At 47.9% G+C, this 22637-nt stretch overlaps 1 protein-coding gene across 2 annotated transcripts; it reads right to left on the bottom strand.

Annotated features, from left to right (window-relative positions):
* Window positions 1-494: 494 nt before the first annotated feature.
* RNH1 (ribonuclease/angiogenin inhibitor 1) lies at window positions 495-21057 on the bottom strand. Of its 2 annotated transcripts, none has more exons than XM_074918081.1 (10): window positions 20980-21057; window positions 17482-17587; window positions 9256-9426; window positions 7346-7516; window positions 6105-6275; window positions 5079-5249; window positions 4422-4592; window positions 3306-3476; window positions 1715-1885; window positions 495-1291 (listed from the first exon to the last, which is right to left on the bottom strand). In XM_074918081.1, exons 2-10 carry the CDS (start codon window positions 17565-17567, stop codon window positions 1204-1206), a joined length of 1371 nt encoding a protein of 456 aa, XP_074774182.1. In that variant the 5' UTR covers window positions 17568-17587; window positions 20980-21057; the 3' UTR covers window positions 495-1203. The 2 variants fall into 2 exon arrangements, with proteins under 2 accessions (XP_074774182.1, XP_074774181.1); XM_074918080.1 differs by lacking the exon at window positions 20980-21057 and adding an exon at window positions 19081-19148.
* Between the last annotated feature and the right edge of the window lie 1580 nt (window positions 21058-22637).

Below are 22637 nucleotides of genomic sequence, written 5' to 3'. Positions count from 1 at the left end.
TCCTTAAGTCAAAGAAAAGCCAGTTACAGCCTCTGTGGGATAAACATGGAGCATCACCTGGAGGACACCTTTAATTTGGGTGCCCAGGCAGGATTTGCAAGTGTACAAAACATCAACTGACTGCTTGGTGAGATGCTGAGGAAAGGGATTTTTTCAGGACTCCTCCTGCACAGGCACCCCAGGGCAATGCCAGGTTTGTCTCCTACATTCTTAAAGCTACATTTGTTCTTCTGTGTTTTAGGTGTGCAACAGCTGCATTTTTCCTTGGAACAAGGTGTAATAAAGGGCCAGAAATCCCAGTCAGTGTCCCCTGAAACCAGGGGAATATCTTCAAGGCTTGCTGTCCACCTAAGGCCTTGAGTAAGATCTTCTGACATGCTTCAGCTAGGAACTTAACAAAAGTAAACATGTAAAACAAGGTATTAGTAGTATTATAGTTCAGAAGTGATGGCTTGGTCTTAAAGGAGAAATATACAGATATATATTATTTTTCTAAGTAGAAAAATGAAGCATTTAATTATTTGCAAACAGACTTTAATAAAGTTTCTGTAGAACCACTCTTGCCAGAGCAAACATATCAAACTGTTTAATCACTTCCCATACTAACAGAAATGCACACAGCATCTTGTTTGCAGGAAAATCACTTTTCAAGGGACACCAATTTTGAAATTAGGCAGCTGAACAGCTGCTCATTTCTTTCTTCTCTAGTGCCTTGGTCACCACGGCTTTTCCAAGTACTCTTCTAGGGAAAAGCAGGGAAGAGCTCCATTTTGATTAAAAAACATTTGTTTTTTTCAAGAGACTTCCCCAGAGACCTGGCAAAAGCACCACCTAGTAATAATACAGCAGGTAGTTCTCCTCCTGCCTTTGGAAAGCTCTCTTTAAAGCCTGACTAATGCGTTAGAAGGGATTATAGGATTAAAGAGCTCCTAAAGGGTAGAGACCCACTTCTAGATGCCCAGTAATTATTTATTTCAAGGATAGTAATGCTGCAGTGAAAACGTAGAGTGCTTTCAAAGCCTCAGAGTTAGTACATCCAGAGATGCACAGAAGGTTGATCAGCTCCCCGGACACCCACTCAGGGAATCCACAAACATTTTTGGTACAAGCAAATTCTCTATTAAGTTAATTAGCTTTATGTATGAAAAAGTTCAGATTAAGAAGAGGATGTTGCTTTGACGTTGCTCCGCAGGCAGTCACCACTCATGAAATGATCTTCACTTCAGGTTTGGACTCTTCCAGGGCTCTCATTTCCTCATGCACTTCAGTACTCCAGTAAATGTCGTACAAACTACACCCAAACAAAAAGGCAAGCTGGTTTAGTGAGCATCCTCCCGTTAAGGAAAGAGAAAGACACACAAACGGACGGTATGGAAAGATCATGTAACAGGAAGGGCCCCGTCCAGGTTCGACAGTCTGGCCCAACAGCCAGAAATATGCCTCACAACACGGGACACTACTACTCCCTCCCCAGCCACACCTTCTCTTTGTTCTTGGGCCCTATGGACCAAAGCGGTTCAAGACACTGTGGCCACATCATTTGGAAGAGACAAGGAGTGTTTTGCAGCATGCAGATGGCATTTGAACCCCCCTGGGTCACCAGTTGCTCTCAGGTGCAGTTCCCTGAGAGCCAGTGCTTGTGCCCCCCCTCCAGCTCACTGGAGCTCACCACCCGCCAGGGGGGAATGAAAGCAGGATCACAAACATCTCTCACATTAAATGCTGCACGTAGCAGCTGGGATTCCTCACAGCTTCACAGAGCTTCCTGACGCCTTCATCACTCAGAGGGTTGTAGCTCAGGTCCAGCTCTGTGAGGGATTGTTTCGTAGTCATGATGGTGGCGAAGGTGGCACAGGAGGCTGCCGTGAGGTCGCAGTTACCCAGACTGCAGGGAGAGAGAGGAGGGAGAGGCCAGTGCAGTGAGCGATGGCTCCAGAGACGAGACCAGCCCACCCGCCCACCCTTGGGCAGCAGGCACAGACATCCCCAGCACGGACCAGAGACCCCTGTTAGGCTGCCATCTCCGAGACAACGGCAGGGGCTGGTCCATGTCCTGCCCACAGAGGCAGTTTGTCCTCGTGGTGACTGCTGAACACCTCAAAGTCCTCCCTAAAGCTTAATGGTCTGTGGCTACAGGGGGAAAAGGAACCCAAAGAAGACATTCCCTATTTCAACACCATGCATAACTTTGGTTTAAACTGATCATAAATGATTTGTTGCACAATAAAATAGATTAGGCAGAAGCTCTGCAAGTGATGCTTGGTCTCCTACTGCTTATAATAGGATGACTATGGGGCAGATCTTCAAAGTGTCTATGAGTTTAGAAATACAAATCCCTTTAGCTCTGTAAGTCTAAGTTTATTACTTGAGACTTGCAAGCACCTCTCTAAAAAGGATAACTGAGGCCTCTCAGCTGAGAGCCAAGTAGCTTTAACTGGTCAGCAAACATATCTTTCTGGGCAGACTTCAAAGTCTTGCTGCTGTCTCCCATGACCCATCTGCTCAACTCACTCACTGTGAGTCTCGGATGTCAGAGCACAGCTCCAGCTTCTCTCAAAAGGCATGGAGGAGACAAGCACAGTGCCCTGAGCATCATGCAGGCCACAGGAGGAGACAAGCATGGTGCCCTGAGCATCACGCAGGCCACAGCCACACCACTCCAGAGCCTGGTGCTCACCTGGGAAGGGAACAGGCAGATGGAGGAGGCGAGTCCCACCACTGGGCTGGAGGTGATGCTCCAGCTGGGCTTCTACTGGTGGGGCTGGACAGGCACTGGTGCTGGCACCCACAGAGATTGTGGAAAACAGGAGGCAACTGGGCTTTGCACTGCAACTGGCAGGCACAAGAACTACCAGACCAGACCTGGACAAGCAGCTCCTCCATCTCACCTGAGAGAGTCCCTGTGGGCGAGTTCAGGGATGGGCATGGGAAGCTCTACAGTGAGTGTCTCACAGAACAAAGCAATATCCCTCTAGCTCCCCACACTGCTTTAGCTCCTGAAGGTACACTGCCCCATGAACTTTCAGTTCTGCACTTGGGAGAGCACCTGTGGATGGCCAGGGACACACCGTCACGTGGGGCACAGCCTGTACTTGCAAGAGACCATGAGTGACAGGATACATGGAAACACTTGTGGCTTCCATTTACTTGCAAGTGAACTAGTTAAACATCAATTTATGGTGTGAATTGTTTCACGTGAGCGAAAAAATACCATGCTACCATCTGTTGCTACCTTCCTTTCTCTGCACACCGCTCTTGGAAGGGTAACCCAGCAAGAGAAAAGAACTTCTGAGGGTGCACCTTACCATAGGAACTGGAGGTTGCAGTTGGGGTGCAGCAGCCCTTCACAAATGAGTTCAGCACCTTCATCTCCCAACTTGTTCTCGCCCATGTACAGTATTTTCAAGTGCTTGTTCATGCTGAGAGCAGAGCTGATGGCCTTGCAGCAAGCAGTCGTGAGCCCACACTCCCTAACCCTGCAAGGCAAAAGTGACACGAGATCTAGATGGGGTATCTAGAGAGTATCAGGCACCATTCATGTCTTCATATTTACTTCACAGGAGCCCAGACAGTGGGAAGGGAGGAACCAAAGCCTTCCCACAGTCACTGTACTGCTCTCAACCCCCCATCTGCTCAATTCCTTCTAAGCAGCACCTCTCCCACTCTTTATATTTGGGATGTCTGTCTTGGAGCGTGCACCCAGGAAAGGCACCTGTCCATAAAGCACAGGAATGATCAGAGACAAAATGTGCTGCTCTCAGTCACTCCCAGCTCCATCGTGTGCTCCTGAGGCACCTCATCAGCTCCCCGGCCTCCAGGGCAGGGGAAGAACCCAGCTGGGGACAGGAGCTGAACTTGCAATGTAGAAAAGTTCAAGCGTTGCTTGTTCAAGTTCTATGTGAAAGAACGATTTTTCCTCTCCTGGCCATGTGATACCAGACCAGACCATCCTAAAAGTTAATGTTGTCAGCAGAGAGGACATTGAGAACAGTTGATGTCGTTAAAGCCATCTTTTGGCTTATCAATGAGAGAGCATGCATCCAGTGGAGAACCCGAGATATCTGATCACAGCACTCATTTTGCTATTACATGAGGCCTTTCAAACTTCAAAAGTCTCTTAGCTGCCATTTGTTGCACGATAAAATATATTAAGCAGAAGCTCTGCAAGTGATGCCTGGTCTCCTACTGCTTATAATAGGATGACTATGGGGCAGATCTTCAAAGTTTCTGTGAGTTTAGAAATGCAAATCCCTTTAGCTCTGTTAAGTCTAAATCCTTTAGGTAACGACTGGTACGAGTTGTTCATGGAATCACCACAACTGAGGCTCTATCTGGTGGGCATTGCTTCACCTACATCTTCCTTCAGCGAGGTCTCCAAAGCAGACAGGGCAGGGGGTATGTAAAACTTGACAGCAGCTCACCATAGTTCCTGGAGTTTAGACCTGGGATCCTTGAGGGCCTCACACAGCATTTCCATCCCTGAGTCTCTCAGGTTATTGTCTTGCAGACTGATCTCTTTGAGGGTCTCTTTTGTACTGATGAGTCTGGAGAGATCTTTACAGCTAACACTTGTGAGATCACAGTCCCATAACCTTCAGGGAAGAACAAAATATTATTTTCCCCCCAAGAATAACTTAGATTAGAAAATAGAGTCTTATTTTAGTCTTTTGAATTTATGGTTACATCATCTTGTTTTTTTCTATCCTTTATAAAACCCCTTCATGCATCATATAGCACAGCTTTCTCCTTACTTTCCCTCCATTGAACCAAAAGATCTGTTTGTAACACAAAAAAGAAATAAGAACATGCAACTCTAGTAGACAGATAACTCAACAGAAAGCCAAGACAAATTCCCATTTCCCATCTCCTCAGAATTGGATCCAAACGATTTCAGTGTGGTCCTGCTCATTCATGGTGTTCTCCACCCAGTTTAGAGAAGTAACTAATCTGCAGTAGAGACGTTTTTCATTCACTAGAGGGTGTAACTGAGAAACTTTCTGCTTAGGAGCAAACCAGCAGCACAAGTAGACAGCTCAGAGGCTGCAAGAGGGATTTAAGTAACCTCTGCCTACCCTTACCATAGCTTCTGGATTTTGCAGTTAGGATGCATCAGTCCTTGGCACAGCAAAGCCATACCGGAGTCCCCGATCTTGTTATCCCCCACGGAAAGATCTACCAGTGATGACTTGTTACTGAGAACAGCACTGATCTCTCGACAGCTATCGCTGGTTATGCCACAGTTCTCCAGGCTGCAGAAAAAAGCACAGTTGGAGTTGCTGCTCCAGACCCGCTACGTTAGATACACCCCAACACTGCCACTTCAGACTGAGAAGGGTCTATGGGCTGGTTCCTTGCTGCAAACCAGTGCAGCTCAGATGGGCATTGCAAGACCCTGCAAGGCTCTGAGATGATACAGGTGTCCTAGATGGGCTCTGGCTGAAGCAACACTGCTCCTGCGCTCCCCGAGGCCGCAAGGCTCTTCTGCTCTGACCCACCCACTCACAACCATTGATGCAAGGATCATTTTTGCCAAACTCCCCCTTCATATAAACTGTTCCTTTTAAGAGGAGCTCTTGGCTGTATCACACACTGAGTCCCTGGCAGCCAACCCCTGCTGCAGCACAGCAGGGGCAAGATGAAAATTAATCTGGCTTCTCCCCTAAACTCCAGCAGGGACTTTACCCAAGATACAAGGCCAAATCCAGCATCTCTGTTTTGAAGCCAAAAAGGGATCTGAATAAATATACTCAGCTGGATGGTAATTCAGGGGTAAGAACTGGAGCCACTGAGGGCAACTGCTCCTCTGCTCTGAGACAGTGGCAACCAGTCACACCTTATAATTGCAGGTTTAACCTGGGGCACATGCTCACACTGCACCAACAGGCAAAAGAGTGAGCTCAGAATAACATGCTAAAGAAAAGGTCAAAAAAAATCTAAAACTGAAACCCCGGGCATTTGGTTGCAGTTTCCAGTTACAGAAATCTGAGCCAGCAAAAATGCTGGCCTAAATTTCAAGTATTCCTGACAATAATTTTTCCTGTCTTATGGATGGTATGACTACCAGCAGGACTAGTTGCAGTTAGAGATGACCAGCTCTTCCTTACTGTAGTAACTCTAGGTTGCAGCTTGCCTCCACCAGTCCCCGGCACAGCTGCTTTACAGCCGTATCTCCCAGCGTGTTGTTACTCAGCTGGAGCTCCTTCAGGGTGGGCTTGCTTTGCAGAGCAGGATTGAGAGCTTCCACAGAATCAGCTGTGAGTTCGCAATACTCCAGCCTGCGAGAAGAAAAGAAAGTCCAGGGGAAAATCAACAGTCTTCATCACATCTCCCTACCCACAAGACATCAGAAGGGCAAAGTGTGTTAGCCGGGGCAGAAAACGTGCCAAAGTGAGTTGAGACCAAGCAACACATGAAAACAGAGATAACTGTAATTTTTTTAACAGCATGTCCCTGCTCATTTCAGGAAGCATTAATTCTTAAATTGGACCCTAGGGGACCAACAAGACTAATTACCCACCCCATTTTTACATTAGTCCTCCATTCTAATGCATGGGCTGCCTTGGAACACTCGACTGGGTTTTTGCATTGCAACATCACACAGCCTCACCACTGAGCTTCCCTGTGAGGGACTGGAGGCTGCCAATAGACCCAGGTCTTGCTCAGCCGTAAAAAAAAGGACCAAGTGCAGCAGAATCAGACTTTCCCTGTGTGTCTCATAGGTCCTGTATCACAGAATCATCTCGGTTGGAAAAGCCCTTGAAGCTCCTCCAGCCCAACCATGAACCTCACCCTGACCGTTCCCAACTGCCCCAGATCCCTCAGCGCTGGCTCAGCCCGACTCTTCAACCCCTCCAGGGATCCCGGGGACTCCCCCCCTGCCCTGGGCAGCCCATTCCAACGCCCAACAGCCCCTTCTGCACAGAAATCCTTCCTCAGAGCCAGCCTGACCCTGCCCTGGGCAGCTTGAGGCCATTCCCTCGGGGCCTGGCGCTGGGGCCTTGGCTCCAGAGACTCATCCCCCCTCTCTGCCCCCTCCTGGCAGGGAGTTGCAGAGGGCCAGGAGGTCTCCCCTCAGCCTCCTCTTCTCCAGACTGAACCCCCCCAGTTCCCTCAGCCTCTCCTTGTACTAACTGTATTAACAGCTACCACCCAGGAGGGCTAAACAAAGCCTATGGGAAGACACCCAGTTCTTACAAACCCACAACACCTACCAGCATGAATGAGCATGACACAATTTTAGATAAAACAGGAAGAAATCTACATCTGTCAACAAAACTCCTGCTTGTCTCAAGGGAAAGATGAGCATCACCTGTCTGATGACCAAAAAAGCCCAGTGACTACTTACTGCAGTTTCTGCAGCTTACAGTTGGGGTTCATCATGCCTTGACACAGCACCTTCACTCCAGCAGTTCCCAGTTTGTTACCACCTATGTGCAGCTCTGTCAGGGATGGCTGTGCGCTGAGGACAGAGCAGAGTGTCTCACAGCTGGCACTCGTCAGATTGCAGTTTTGCAGCCTGAAGGAGAGAGACAACTGGGGTGAGGGAAACGCACCCCCAGAATTCTGGAGGCTCTTCTCAGAGAGGTGCATCTGCTGAGGTTGGGGCTTGGAAAGGACACTGTGGCACTGACAGTGCGTAACTCTCTAGGAAGTGGTACACCCAGGTTAGTACTGCTATTTTACAGGTGTGCCAAAATAACTGATCAGCTAGTATTATACCTGTAGCACAAGCAATAACTCCCACGCTTCCTTCAGTGTAATTGTTTGTATAGCTTGTCTAGCAGAAGGACCCACCCCACATTAAGCAGCACTGCACCTGCTTTATAGAAGTGTTTCAACCATCATGAGGCTTATCCCAGAGATAAAGCAATGGCATATTATGATTTCTTGTCCCCTCCGGAAACGTGATCCAGAGAAGCCAATAGTAAAAATCTTGTCCAACTTGGCTTAAATACATGGATATCATTTAGAAGTTCAATGGTATACTACAAGAAGGATCTGTGAAGCTGATCCTTCAGCACTCAGTCTGGGAGAAGCAGCGTATGACCCGCACTGGTATTGCTATGGTGTGTTTAGAGTTACTGGACAAGACCTTCTGGCAACACAGAGGTATTGTGCATGGTGGTACTAAATTTAACTTGGGTTTGATTGCTCTTTTATTCCCTAAGACACTTTACTAGAATGCCAAAATGTACAATTATGTTTCTATAGAACTGGAACAGCCTAATCCAGGCTAGAGAAGTTTGAGGCTTAGGACAAAATTTCTGAAAAATTGCATTAGTCTTGCATATTGAGTATCACAGTTATTCTTAGAAGTCCCAGCAGAGAGTTGCAGTTTGATTAGCTTCACCATCAACTCTCCCTCTACTTGTGTATCCTCACTGCAGGGACACAGGGACTCTGAAGCAGGCATATCTGACCCAAAAGGCAAATGATTTTTACAAGGTAGTGTCATGAAGATCCTAGACCCACCTCAGGAGCTGGAGCACTCCAGTACCCTGCAGAAGAGGTGCTGGACAGAGAAGGCAGCATGTCTTTGAGGGTCACGGAAAGAGCAGGGGCAGCAACCAAATGGCTTTGACTAAAGCTCCTGCACCATGTTTCTGAGGGAAGCCCACTAATGCTATAATGTGGTGCCTCTGCCAAACATGCTGTGTTGAACCAAGCTGGCCCTGCCCAACTGAGAAGCCAAGGCTGGAGGCAGAGCCAGTCTGGTAGGGTGCAGAAAGACTGACAGCTCTTGAAATGCCAAGGCTGAGGAGAGCACCCTTTTGCTTGGCTCCCAAAGAAGTGGGCAAACTGGACCAGACACTAAACACTGTGCTTCCAACTGGCAGAAGAGCCCTCTGGAAAATGCATTTGTGAAAACGTCAGGTTTGTGCTAATGAGTGGGGCCTTCTGTGGTTGGCCTTTTGTTTAAACCGCCTAAACAGTTAATCCAGCTGACTAGGCCAGGGGAAGATCTGCTACCTCTTCTAAAGAAAGTCTCCAGAAAGCCTCTGCTTGGCTGGGAAAACTCTACCTGTCCTCCCCTCAGTGCTGGAAGACAAAGGAAGACAGACTGAAGATCTAGAGTCTTCCAATAAACACACCACTTAGATATAAAAACTTCTGGGGTTTTCCAACCATCTGACCTAGGTGATTGCTGAGATACATTGGCATGACTCTTACTACCATCACATACTCGTTTGTCTCATGACTTCACCTGCAGCAGACTGCAAATGTGTTAGAGTAAGACAATAGGTGAGGCTTTACCATAACGTCTGTAGGTTGCAGCTTGGCATCAGCAACCCTTTACACAGGCATTCAGCACCCGCATCTCCCAGTTCGTTGTTGTTCAGCTTCAGCTCCGTGAGGGATGGATTCGTACTGATGACAGAGCAGAGATCCTCACAGTTACTCCTGGAGAGATTGCAGTCATCGAGCCTGAAAGAGGAGAAGGAGTACTTTAGTTCTCAGGGTTGCTCTGTTCTCCCTGGATGGAGTATTCCCCATGAAAGTAAAGTGGGTGATTTAATCCTCTGCAGCCCCTGGGACACCTCCATAAGGATGTGCATGGCCTGTTGGGTGACACACGGCCCAAAACAAAATGTGTTTTCCCTGCAGTAGCGGAGGGGCTGGATGGCAGTTCCCCAAGCCACAGACCTTCTCCGTGCTGTGCGGCACAGGGCACATGACTAAAGTCCTCCCCTGCTTGGCAAGGCTTCAGCTGGAGGATGCACCTTCATTTAAAGAAGACAAACTGCCTGGTGTCTGAAGCCACGTCAACCAGAGGCCAGCTTACAGGCTGCCTGACTGGTTCTGCACCGAAACCAGCCAAGCTGGCTCTTCAGCCAGCCTCACAGACATCCATCAGCAGTTTGGTCTTGTGTAGGTGGCAGAATAGCAAGTAGCATCACCAGCTACTTACAAAACCTGGTATTAATCCAAATCCTGGCTTTTCAGGAGAATGGGTCCATGATTACTGGCATGAATGGAAAGCAGGTGAATGATGCAAGGGGTTTGACCAAGGATATAACAGATAAAGGTATAATTTGTAAAATGCTAGGGACACGTTTAATAGTGGCATACAAGGAAAGAAACAAATAGTAAGATGAAAGATATGCAAGATGAAATAGAGGGACGTAAAGCTACTGAAATGTTACTACCTTTAAGAACAGAATAACTGCAAAAACAACCTCAGGACACTCATTTAAAAGCACAGAAGTTAGGAGAACGTGTTGGAATTATGTTAATGTAAGCTCCAAACCCTCCCAACATAGTTCAGACCAGGAAACTAGTAATAACTCCTGAAAATTGGGATGATTCAAATAAAAAGAGCTCAGATGAAGATAACCCCCTGCACCTGCCTGAGCCTCTCCAATATACCACTAGACCAATTCTAAAACCACAAGAAACTACCAGACCACAGGGTGGAGCAGATCGCACTAGAAAAAAATCCCATTTTATCCAATTCAAATGGCCAATTTACACCAATGTTACAGTTGTAAACCCTGAGAAACTGAAACAGAGTATTTGTGGTGTGTGTGCTTATCCGATGGGACAGAATGTTATTAAATGGGGATGAATCAAATGGATATTAGGCACCAGGTGTCTTTTTAAATGCTGGTCCTGACCCCCTGGAAGACTCCCATTCAGCAATGAGTGGAGTGGCGTATTGGGCTGGAGGAACAGATGAGCTAGGAGAGGAGAACCATCTATCCTACCCATAAAATCCCTACATGAACCTTCAGTTGCAGTGACAAAGGCTGCCTGTATACAGGCCACGCACGAACGTGCTCCATATGATGTTCCAATCTCAACCACCATAGGCTTGGCCATACTGGAACCATTAATTAGAGGAGCCCTGGCTGTGCTTACACCTTACCTCATTGCAAAGCGAAAGGAACACCCTCAAGCTGTGAAACTGTACCAATATGTAGATGACATTCTAATTGGAGGGACTTCCCCTGAGAGGGTGGGAGAAGCACCAGCAGCAGTACAACAAGCTCTACACAAAGTAGAAATTGAGATCCCACGCCAGAAATGTCAAGAACTGGGTAAAGAAGTAAAATTTTCAGGGATTTGATGGATTGCAGGTAGTACAGCAATTCCACTGACACCCCTGTGATCCTATCACAACAGAACGGGGTATTGCAATCTACTTCAAACTGGCCCTGACAGACCAAAGAGACCTTTATTATTTAGCTGCATTTAAAGAAACAGAACAGAGATACTCCGAATGGGAAAAGGGACTTTTGTGTTTAGTCTGAGCAGTTAAACAAGTTGAGAAAATACACCAGAGACAACCTGTTCAGACTAGAGGGCCATTTCATTTGCTAGAAACGTTCCTAAAAGGAACCACTCCCTCAGAGGGAACTGCACAAAAAGCCACCACCAGGCAATGGTGTGCCTACCTGGTGGGAGTAGCAGATGAAATGCAACTGAATGAAGGTCAAACAAAAATTTCCAAATTTCAAATGCCTATAAACACCAACCCACCAGCACTAAACCAGCCATTTAAACCTTCACCAGTTCTACATACACCTCCCCTCACTGAGAGAACATCAACAGAGAGCATTCGGTTTTCTGACACCACAGGAAAAAGAATATTTGGTAAATGGCAATACAAGTCTGCTGCATTAGAAATTAACACTAGCAAACAAGTAATAGAAGAAGGTGAAGGTAGTGTACAAGTAGGAGAATTAAGGGCAGTTGGTTCAGCAGCACAAAATGGAGCAAAAATTTATCTCTGTCAATCCTATGCCATATGGGCAGGTGCTACACAACGGCTCTGTCAGCGGGAAGCTCTAAATTGGGAAGTAAATAGATCCCCAGTCTGGAGAACCAAGGATTGGCAACTACTGCTGAACATAGCCAGAGAAACACCCTTCAAGATGGGATGGTTGGAACCTCACACCAAAGACAGTAAGCCAGCCACAAACTGGAACCAATGAATAGATTAATTAGTCAGAATTAGGGAAATGAAATAGGGAGATACATCAGATGCTGAAAGGTACCAACTAGGGGAACGGTTACATCAAAAATTAGGCTGAGAAGCACTTTATTTTTGCAGCCCAAAGCTGAGGTCGTCCTCTAAACACGTGAAATCATCCTGACAGAATGCCCCTAATGTAAACTGAAACTGCAAACACATCACCCTGCCAAAGCACCACCTCTACACATCAGTGAAAGGAAAACTCTATGGTCTACATGGCAATTGATTATATCGGGCCATTCAAACCCTCTGCGGGATATCAATACATCCTCACAGGAGTGGGAGTCTCTGGTGTGCTTATGGCAACTAAGTGCCAGAAGGCCAACGGACGAAATACTGTACAAGGGGTATCACCTTGGTTCTCAAGTACACCTGCTCCTGATGTCATCCAAAGTGATAATGACTCGCAGGCACTTCTCTAGAGAGGTGCAAGTGTGGGCAAAGCAGGAAGAAAGTCAACGGGTATTTCACGCCCCGTTATTCTCAAGCAAATGGGATGGTGGAAAGGGCTGATGGCCTATTGCAAATGAGCCTTAAGCCACGTGAGGCCCTGTGGGACACTCAGTGTGGGCCCACTGGAAGCCCTATAATGGAGCATTCTTTCCAAAAACCGAGCTTAGCACTCCACCTTCTGGGAAAAGGGAACATCCACCAACATTACAGCCAGGAGAAACTGTAACGGTTGATCTACCATCCATTGGTACTGTACCCATGAGTCTAACTAAACCTAGTGGCACACTGCATGGGAGGCTACCAATAGCAGTGGTGCAAAACACAAAATTAGTGCACAGTGAACTTTTCCTTTTTTCTAATGGGGTAACCTGTCTGGAAAACCCCACCAAGACCAGTCTATCCCACCTTTTTGTCTTCCAGCTTACCTAAAAATTAAAATAAGAAACATCACCCTACTGCTGTTGAAGATTTTGATAATACTTGCTTCCCCACCTGTCTCAACTTGATCATTAAATCGAGGAATCAGCCACAATTGTCTTAATACAGATAAGCCACCCCTTTTGTTATTAACAGACAATAACATAAACGTGACCTGTAAAATACAACTACCTGTTACTGAAGGCTGTGCACGTAGTACGATTATTTACAAGAACTCTTACACACCATACAGAAAATGCTGTAACATGAATCACTGTTTAATACATGACATAGTGAAGGGACATTCTGAAGTTAAAATACATATATGGAACACTCCAGAGAGATGAAACAGAACATTAGCAACAGTATCTCTCAAAATCACTAAACCTATCACAACTACATCAGTGACTACTTTGAATACTCCCCCAGTTTTACTAAGGAGTCTTACTGAGAAAACCCCAGAATGGCCACAGCCTCAAGCTCATATTCATTATACCAGAACCATGGGAACACTCTCTGGTAAGGGAAGTCTAAACCTTTCTACTGTGCCCACGGACAAAAATAAAGCATACCTAGAAAATGAGTGGAGCTGGTATGAAGATGAAGCTTATGGCAAAGTTTCCCTACTTTGGGCAACAGTAGGGGAAGAAATTAAAATATGGTACTGAATGACCAACGGGTCCAGCTATGAAAAGGCACATGAGATTTCTGTGTACAACCTTACATCAAACCCAACAGCAGACTGGGATTCAACACTTTGTGCCAACGGAAGAAAATTAAGCTGTTGGCACAATTTTACCTTAATACAACCTGTTATTACAATCTGCATGTGGGCTCACGATAATGTGGAACTATCATTTAGATTTAAAATAGACATTATTAAGACTAGCACAACACTACCTACCACTCCTCACTTAACATCCACAGCAATTATAAAGGACAAAAAAACCTTCTATCCCCATGGATTTTTGAAAGGGGACCGTATGTAATCAAAATCAGTATTGTTGAACCCCTCATGGTCCCTCAAACAAGTGGAGCTATCAATGCAGGTTAATATCTCTGAAATTAAGCCTACCTGCTCACCATTCCTGAATGCATCGCACACAACATTGTTAGTGTGGTTGCATGGGCAAACCCTCACCTCTCCAAAATAATCAAGAAAGGATGTGACTGGCATTCTAGGAACAAGATTAGGGGTATTAAACAGCATGATGCTGAAGTTTTAGCAAACAAAATATGCTCAGCAACAAGTAATTTACACAAATCAGAACGTCCATTACAATCTTCTCTATCAGCACTGGGAACTAATCAATGGCTCCTATCTGATACATTACCCCAATGGGAAAGAATTAATGAAAAAAAACATCAAGTAACTGTGAATGTACTAGGTGCAACCCAAATTAATACCTCTCTTGCTCTTAGCTGCATTCAGTCTCAACTGTTTGTAAAATCTCCTGTGGCAGCAATTGTAAGAGAAGGTGAAGGGGGCACCTTACCCACTGAAATTCAAAAGGTAATCTGGGATAATGCAACTAAATTTGAAAGGGAATTCCATCCCGGTGGCGTCTAGTTGTATGGCCCCATGGACAGTAAAGCCACAGCTTTTGTTCTGAGAATACACAATGCTTCAGTATACACCATATACCCCATCACTGGGCTGGGATTAAATCACCATGGAACTGTATTCCATCCCCTAGAACAAGGAACACGGGCCCAGCAAAATGGGAACAAACAGCAAACTATCGATATTGATTCATGTGTTATACGGGAACAAACAAGGATTTATTTGTGAAAGTAATACCATTAAGACCCAAGACATTTGTCTTGACACCGAACAAAATACTTGTCATCTTGGAATACACCCTGATGAAACCCCTGAAACTGTACTAGTATGTATGTGTCTGTATAAGAATCCTTTGCAATTCTGTATTTATAGAAAACACCCCTGTAGAAACAAATAATCACTCAAATATCTGTATTTGTAATTTTACCAAAACTGTAGGCTGTGACTTTTAATTATTTGGTTCCTGTCACAACCCAGCAGTTGCTACAGTCTAACTACACACTGTATCAAGATTTATTACCTATCCCTATTGGAATGAATCTCACATTGATAAGAAAACTATTATAATGTGATGACCCGAATCAATTGTTAAAATAAGTTTGGAACAACAGATGGAAAACCCTGATTACCATCCATCATGATGCAGAAGAAATACACCATATCTTAGAAAGAGTGAAGAAAAATGGAGAACATTACTGGTGGGAAAATCCTTTCTGGACCATCTCCAATGGCAACCGGGACACTAAATCTGATGTTACACCCCATGATGGTCCTGCTGACTCTTGTTATACTGTATTTGTTATTGAACATCACTCCATATATCAGGTTTGGAAGATGACAAAACAAGTTACACTATTACAAGAACCTCTCTGCATATACGATGTTTTTTAATCCCATTTGTTGAAATAACATATATGCTTCTTTTATAGGCACAGAGGCAAGAGGTGACCACACCACCACTCTGTGGAAAAGAAAGATTGACTTTGGTCATGGGGTGTAACGTGGTGGTGAGAACCCTGGGTCACGTGGCCATGTCAGGACCAGGCAACATTCTGTTCTTGTGGTTACAGGTGCAGGGAGTTGGGACAATCTGGTACTTTCTTGTACTGGTTACAAGTGCAGGGAGCTGGGATGATCAGGCACTCCCTAACTGTACCTGAAACTCCTGCTGCCTGGATCGTAGCCTGCTCTTGAAGGCACCAGCATCACATAACAAGAATTGTGGCCAAAATGGAATAATACTGACCAAAGTCAATCATCTCACAATACTATAAATAGCAATCTTAAGTGAGATTCTCTGGGCTCTCCAGGATGGCAGCAAGCTGTGACCCAGTACCTCCCCCAAGTTGGAACACTTCTCAGGGTAGATTTCACAAGGATTTTGAAGAGTAGACTTTTGCAAGTACTTCCAAGATTGTCTGCTGATAGATACCGATGAAGAAGAAGGGTTCAAAGAGCATCTGCCAACAAACACAGATGAAGGAGAGTAGCGAGTCATCCACTACAGTCAGATTTTGCAAGGTTTCAAAGATCATTTGGCACCAGTAATTTACTACCATTTACAAAGAGAGAAGTATCTTGAACTAGGTTAACCTCTGTATCTCTGTGTGTGTGTGTAATTTTATTTAGGAAACTTTGTCATAAATCTCGGGTGAACCTTGCCATTTTTGAATCTTTAACTAAGTCTCTGTGTTGATTATAGCAAATTTTATTAAATTGCTTATGATGATGATTAAGTATTGTTAAAAATCGTACATCCTAATCTTGTTATTTACTACAACAGTGCTAACAAATCTTAAACTGCTGCTATCTCAAAGTCGTGCAGGATCCATAATTGTCATTTCATGCCAGTGAGTCACACCGGTCTGCACCGTGTCTCTCGGGCACACCTCTCAGTATACAAACTGTGAATTGGCAGTGTGGCACCACCTTTTCTCACTGGACATCAGCATTCTTCTAGTTGTTGCTAAATTGATGGGGGGTGCGGGGAACTGAATTGGAAGGAGAGACAAGGAAAGGATTGGGAGCCCAGGACAGTCATGGAGATACAGAGGGAGGTAGAAAAGACAAAAGGCAGGTGTTATGAAAAACCCTACAGCCCCAGGCACAGCCACAGCCAGGACTGCCAAAAGTTGCCTGGTCACTTCTTAAATAACACTATGGAAACTGAGGCTCTAGTAGACTTGTTTCCTCCCTCTGGCAAGAAGACTGGACTCTCAATGGGGATTAACAATCCCTCCTGCATCTCTCATCCGCTGTTTTGAGCGGCCTGGCCTCTGCCCAAGGGAAAACTATCCCACTGCCTTCTGCCCCCAAGGCAAAATTTGGGAAGTTAAGGTCAGGCCCATGAAGCTTGCCAGCAAAAAGCTCCTTTGCAAAAAAAAGCAAGTCACCTTCAACCTGCCTGAAGTCCTCCAAGCCACTGCAGGCTTGATATGGCCCATCCTCTCCAGCCCAAGCAAGACAATGTCAGCCCGTGGGCTGTGAATTCCCCAACAGCAGAGAGCCAAGAGTGCGGGAGCAGCTCTTCTGAACCCTATCCTACAGCTTACACTGCAAGAGGTGGTTCCCTCCCACTGGCTGGCTCAACACACAAGGCAGGTACTTCTGAAGGCCAAGTGAATAATTAAAAGCTAATGGCATGTGGCTTGTGCACGACTATTAACAGTTACTTGACAGCATCTCATCTGCAGGCCAGAGAGTGCACAGCCTAATGAGTACAGAGTTGTCTTCTCTCTCTTGAGGGAGAAAGACAGAATTACCAAAATTTACCAGAATTACGGTGGTCAGATGTTTAGATAACCACATTACCTAGCTGGGTTCTATAGCACACCACAGAGCAAGAGCAATGTTACTTCATACCAAAGGATGCTTATCTAGTTGAAAAAACTTTGCAAGAGGGTGGGGGGTTTTTTCCCCCCCTTTAAATCAGCTTTCTGGATAAAAATTGTTAGGATCATTCTTGTTACTTTGCAGTTTCTAAGTCACAGATCAACAGTTCTGCAGCTGAAGAACACAGGAGAGAAACACAATTCTTACTCAGGAAAGATGATACACAACTAGTCACTACCTGATGGTTTTGCAGGATTTCATTGTGGACAGAAGTTCAGCCCATCTAGATGGGCTTATCTCCTCACACTGGATGTCAAGGTCCATTTTGACAGTTGAGATAAGACCTGAAAATTAAAAAAAATAAAAAAATAAAAAAATTTCATTCATTGAGAAGCAACAATCCTCTTCAACCTCACCAGCTCTCAGCCACGAGTCACGCTGTCCAAAGGGAACACTAGCCTGCTGCAAGCACCAGGGACTCAGCAAGAGGCAAAAAGCACCCGGATCCTGGAGAGATTCGGCAACAGCTTGTTATGTGAAGGCTGCTTCTGTGAGTGTAAGATGTTCCCCTTCCCTCTCCAAGGGAGATTATCCAGAACCAGCTTTTTTGAGGCGCTGGTGCTATTCTCTCCCTATTGCACTGCAGAGCCACACAGGTGCTGAGTGTTACCAGTGTGGCACACCTGGGTGGTTGTGGGGCCTCGAGCTACACTTAAAACCAGAGGTTTTTTGAGAGAATGAGGAAATGAGCATGAAAAATGCCTGGGCTCTGATTAAAGATCCTGCTGGCCGTGCGTCTGTATACAAGAGGTGGAACCTAGGCGGATGGGAGAAGTGTTTCTCCATGATTTGACAACCAAGTTTACAAAGGTCACTCTGCTCAGGCAAGTCCAAGTACAGAGAAGCTTTTAAGCAGGATTTTTTTTTGCTCTGCAGCTGAACTGCATCTCTGAACCGATATAAACCCAGCACCCTGCAGAGCCACTCCGGATAAACATGCTCAAAAATATGCCAAGGCTAAACTCTAGGCTGAGTCTACCAAGGCGTAGTATTAAAGGCAGCGCTCCAGTAGGCGACAAAATGCAGTCTTGGTGTCTTGGCTTTGCTCACATGACTCAGACTACAGCGTACTTGTAAAAAAAATTAATAATCTCCTGAGCTATCACATTGGAATGTGAGCAGGGGGGGGGAAAAAACCCCACCAGGCGTTACTGCCTGCAGTTCCTCCCTGTCACCCCCACCTCAGTCACCTCCTGCGACCCCAAAACCGAGGCTGCCCCAAACTCGTGTCCGAGCTGCGCCCGCCGCACCCCCCCGCCGAGGGGTACGGGCAGAGGGAGGCGCCGAGTTTATTCTCCTAAACCCCAGGGAGGGAGCCGGGTCGGGGCGATCCCCCAGCTGGGGTGTCCTGCCTCCCCCCTCCCGCCAGGCACCCGCGGGGGTCACGGACGGGATCCCACGGCCCTGAATCACGCGGCGTTAAAAAACAGCGCAAAGGAACCCTGCGACGGGGTTTATCAGGCGCCTCCCGAACTCGCTCCCTGAGTTTTCTCCCTGGTTTACCTCCCTCAGATCAAAAAAAGGGGCTCCCCTCTCCCCCCCCCCGCACTCCCCTGCCAGCTGCGGGCGAAGCGCGTTGCGGGGTCCCCAAGCACCGGCCCGGCCCGAGCGCCGCCGCCGCTCCCTGCCCGCTCCCGCCGCTGCCCGCCGCTGCCCGCCGCTGCCCGCCGCTGCCCGCCGCTGCCCGCCGCTGCCCGCCGCTGCCCGCCGCTGCCCGCCGCTGCCCGCCGGCCCCTGCCCTCCCTGTCGCCGCAGGTACCGCTGCGCGGGCCCTCACCCGCTGCCCGAGGCGCCGCTCCGCCCGCCCGGCCCCGCCGCTCCGCTCCGCCCGCCCGCGCAGCCGCCGCCGCCAACGGCGCCGCCCCCGGCCCCTCCCCGCGGGGCGGGATCTGTCCCCTTGCTCCTTCTGCCTCCCCCTTTTTTCCCTTTCTTCCCCCTTTTCCTCTTTTTCCCCCCTTTTCTTCCTTTTTTCCCTCCCTCTCCCCTTCCCTTTGTTTCCTGCCCTCCCTGCCACTCCTCGCCCTTTTCCCTCGCTTTCCCCCTTCTTACCTTTCCTTTTCTTCCTTTTTTCCTGACTTCTCCCTGCTTCCCTCTTTCCCCTCCCTTTTCCTCCCTTCTTTTTCCTCTCTTTTCCCTCTCCCCCTTCTTCATCTATTTCCTTCATATCCTCTTCCTTCCCTCTTTTCCCCTGTTTTCCTCACTTCCATAATTTTCCTCTGTTCACCTTCTCCCCTTCCCTTCTTCTCTTTTTCCTGTGCTTTCCCCACTTCCCTCTTTTTCCTCCCTTCTTTTCTACTATTTCCCCTCTATTTTCTCCTTCCTCCCCTTCCCTCTTTCTTCCCTTTACTCCCCTCTTTCTTCCCTTTCTTTCATCTTTCCCCTGTGCTCTCCCCACTTCCCTCTTTTCCTCTCCCTCTCCTCCTTCTTCCTTCTTTCCCATTCCCTCTTTTGTTCCTTTTCCACCATTCTGCCCTCTTTTTTTCCCCTTTCCCTCCTCTTTCCCTATTTCTTCACTCTTTTTCATCTTCTCTGCCTCTTCCTTCTTTTCCTCCTCTTTTTCCTCCCTTTCTCTTTTCCCCCCTCCCCTGTTGCCTCTTTTTCCCATCCACCCCTGTCTCCCCCCCAGAGTGGGAGCACTGGGATACACAAGAAACAAGACAGGAGAAAGGAAAATCCCTGTAGCGAGGGGATGCTCAGGGGATGGGAGGATCAAACGTGAAATGGGAAGGTCCCACCCAGGCTGGGAGGGCCCCGTGCTGGGACCCAGAGCACGATGACGATGCACACAGGTCACCCAGGGGAGAGGCACCATGGGGGGCTCTTGGCCTGGGGAGACAGGACCCCGCCTTGTCCTTCCCCAGGGACGTTGGAACTGGGAACTGTTTGAACTGGGAACGACAACAAAAATACCCGTTCCTTAGTGGCCTCCCTGACCTCCAGTTTGCCATCTGGCTGTGTAGAGGGGCCAGCATGGAGGGCCTCCGTGTCCCCCCTCGCCATCCCTTTCAACAGGCCTATCTATGACGCATCTCTCGTATTCTGTCTCACTCATTAGTGCAACACGTTGACGAGCAGATGAGCTGCGCCTCATCGGCACAAAGGCCTCTCCTCTAAGCTGTTTGAAATGAAGCCACGAGAGCAATGGAGGACGGGTGCCTCGGAGTTTTGCTGCGGCGATGACTGTCGCGGTCCCTGGGCTCTCCCCGACACCAGCACCCAGTGGCTTGCCCGCGCACCCCTCCCGCAGCAGGAGCAAGGGTGCCAGTGTCTGACTGGGGCTGGAAAGCATTCGTCATCGCCCAGCTCGCTTCCTCCTCCGGCTGCTGGCTACTCCCAGTCTCCCTATTGTTTCCCTGTACTTTTAGCCCCAGTAAAAGCTCGTTCAGACTTTCACAAGACAGAGCAAAGAGAGGCTTTGAAGTGTTGAGAGCTTTTTAGGCAACATACTGAGTTGCCTCCCTTCCTTCCCCCCAAAATCTTAGCATCTCCCCCTATTTCTTCTTCCTACAAACACCCCACCCCCCGGCTCACCCAACAGTTCAAGTAAGCACAACCAGCCATTACTACAAAGCAGCCTCTGTGATGAATGGCTTTAAAATCGCTATGTGCTCCTCCCCGGTAAGCAGAAGGGAAAGTTTAGGGAGTTTAAGAGCCCGGTTTTGCTGCCGATACGTACCTCGCTCTTCTCGGCGCTCTGTGGGGAGCGAGGAGGGCAGAGCTGACGCCTTCCTGCTGCCGTTACTACGCAACCTCTGCTGTTGTACACATGGTGCCTGCTAGAGGGAGAAAAATAGTTTTGGGCTGTGATGGCTTTTTTCCTCCCAGGGCAGCTCTTCAGGGGCTCACAGAGCCGCGCTCTGTACACGATCGCACTTGGCTTAGTGACGACGAAAACTTCCCACAAAACCTGATGATGATAGAGGTGGCTTTAACTTCTTACCGCTGATCACGCAGCCACTCGCCAGGGTTTAGCCCAGAGCAAGGGAGCAGTTGCCGTCGAAGGATCCATCTGAAAATGAGGCCACCACAGTGTTAAAGTGTGGATAGAGATGCTGGAGTTTGCAAAGTTTCTCCATTGCTCAGGCAAATCCTGTCCGGCCTGGATGGAGCGTGATGCTGGGCACATTACTGCCTCTCTGCCACCTCGCCTGGGGGTTAACTCCCCCGGCAGGGGCCAGGGCATGGGCAGGTCCCTGCTCCTGCACAACCTGGGTGCTCACACAGCCTGGAAGGGTGCCCTGGGAACAGCCCTGGACACGCCTCCCTAAAACTGCCTCTCGGCACCAAGCAGAGCCCCTGCTCCTACACCTCCTCCTCCCAAACTTCCCCTCCCCGAGGATTACCCTGCCATTGCTCAAGCTGCATCGCACGCTCATTGCAGGTTGAAGTAACTCACTTTCTCCCTCCATCCTCAATGGCATGAAGATTAATTAATGTTTCAATAGACTGCAAAGGGTATTTTGGCAGACCTTCTGCATCAGAGGCAGAAGGCCAGCTTCGTTTTTCGCTCCCGTGGCTGTTGATGGCAGAGGAAGTGGGAAGCACAGCATCTGTGCACTCCAATGGGAGCACTAGAGGTTTTCCCCCCAGTTGCCTTGGAGGAGATGGGAACTGACCACAAGAAGAGCTCAAAGAGCTAAAACCCACCTTCCTCATTGCCCAGAAGAGAGCTGAATGCCAGAGGGTGCACCTCTTCCCCGTTCCCTCCCAGGAAAGACAGGGTCGTCCACACAAAGGGGTTGCTGGAACAGTCCTTCTGCCCCTGGGTCTGCCCTGAAACCTGCTGAACCCCAGCTGTGAGCTTGCGGATGGCACGAGCTTCTGTCTTCGGTGCTTGCCAGGACGCTCCCGCGCAGGCAGGGGGGTGGGGTGTTGTGCCCAGTGAAAGATGTCTCTGCCCTTCTTGCTTAGCCTGATGCTCTCAGGAAGACCACCAGTGTTAGGAAGTAAGTGAATGCTGGAAAGAGGCCGCATCATCCCCTGGTCCACCAGGTAATTTGAAATCAGATGTCTGTCACTCAGCCCAACAGCAGAGGTGTCATTTCCTTCCTCGCCACTGCTGGCACCGTGCTGCTGCTCTCAGCTCCTGCTCTGCTGCCAACGTCAGGAGTCTGCAAAGGACAAAGTCTAGCATTTGTTAAAGGTTTCAGAGTGGTTTATGTCACATGGTCTTTCTGTAGACCTCCTGCCCTGGTCAAAGCACCTGCTATCCACGGGTCTGTGCTGGTGAAAAAATAGATTTACAAGCCAGGTGGGTATGCCAAGATGTTATCAGCTTCTACCTCCCTGTCATCCCTTTGGCTGCCCTCACTGTGGGGACAACAAAAAGCATGT

Source organism: Athene noctua, chromosome 14 (assembly GCF_965140245.1).
Source record: "Athene noctua chromosome 14, bAthNoc1.hap1.1, whole genome shotgun sequence".
NCBI classification, from domain to species: Eukaryota; Metazoa; Chordata; class Aves; order Strigiformes; family Strigidae; genus Athene; species Athene noctua.
Note: the sequence above shows the minus strand (reverse complement) of the source record. Positions and strands in the feature narration are given on the sequence as shown.

Bases quoted from the DNA above. Each gene is read 5' to 3' on its own strand.
- RNH1 (XM_074918081.1), bottom strand. From the start codon at position 17,567: ATGGACCTTGACATCCAGTGTGAGGAGATAAGCCCATCTAGATGGGCT. The intron at 6,276-7,345 runs GTAAGTAGTCAC...TTCTTCTCGCAG, and splicing joins TGTAAGCTGCAGAAACTGCA to GCTGGAGTATTGCGAACTCA. The intron at 1,292-1,714 runs GTGAGAGATGTT...GTTTGGGTGTAG, and splicing joins TGCTACGTGCAGCATTTAAT to TTTGTACGACATTTACTGGA.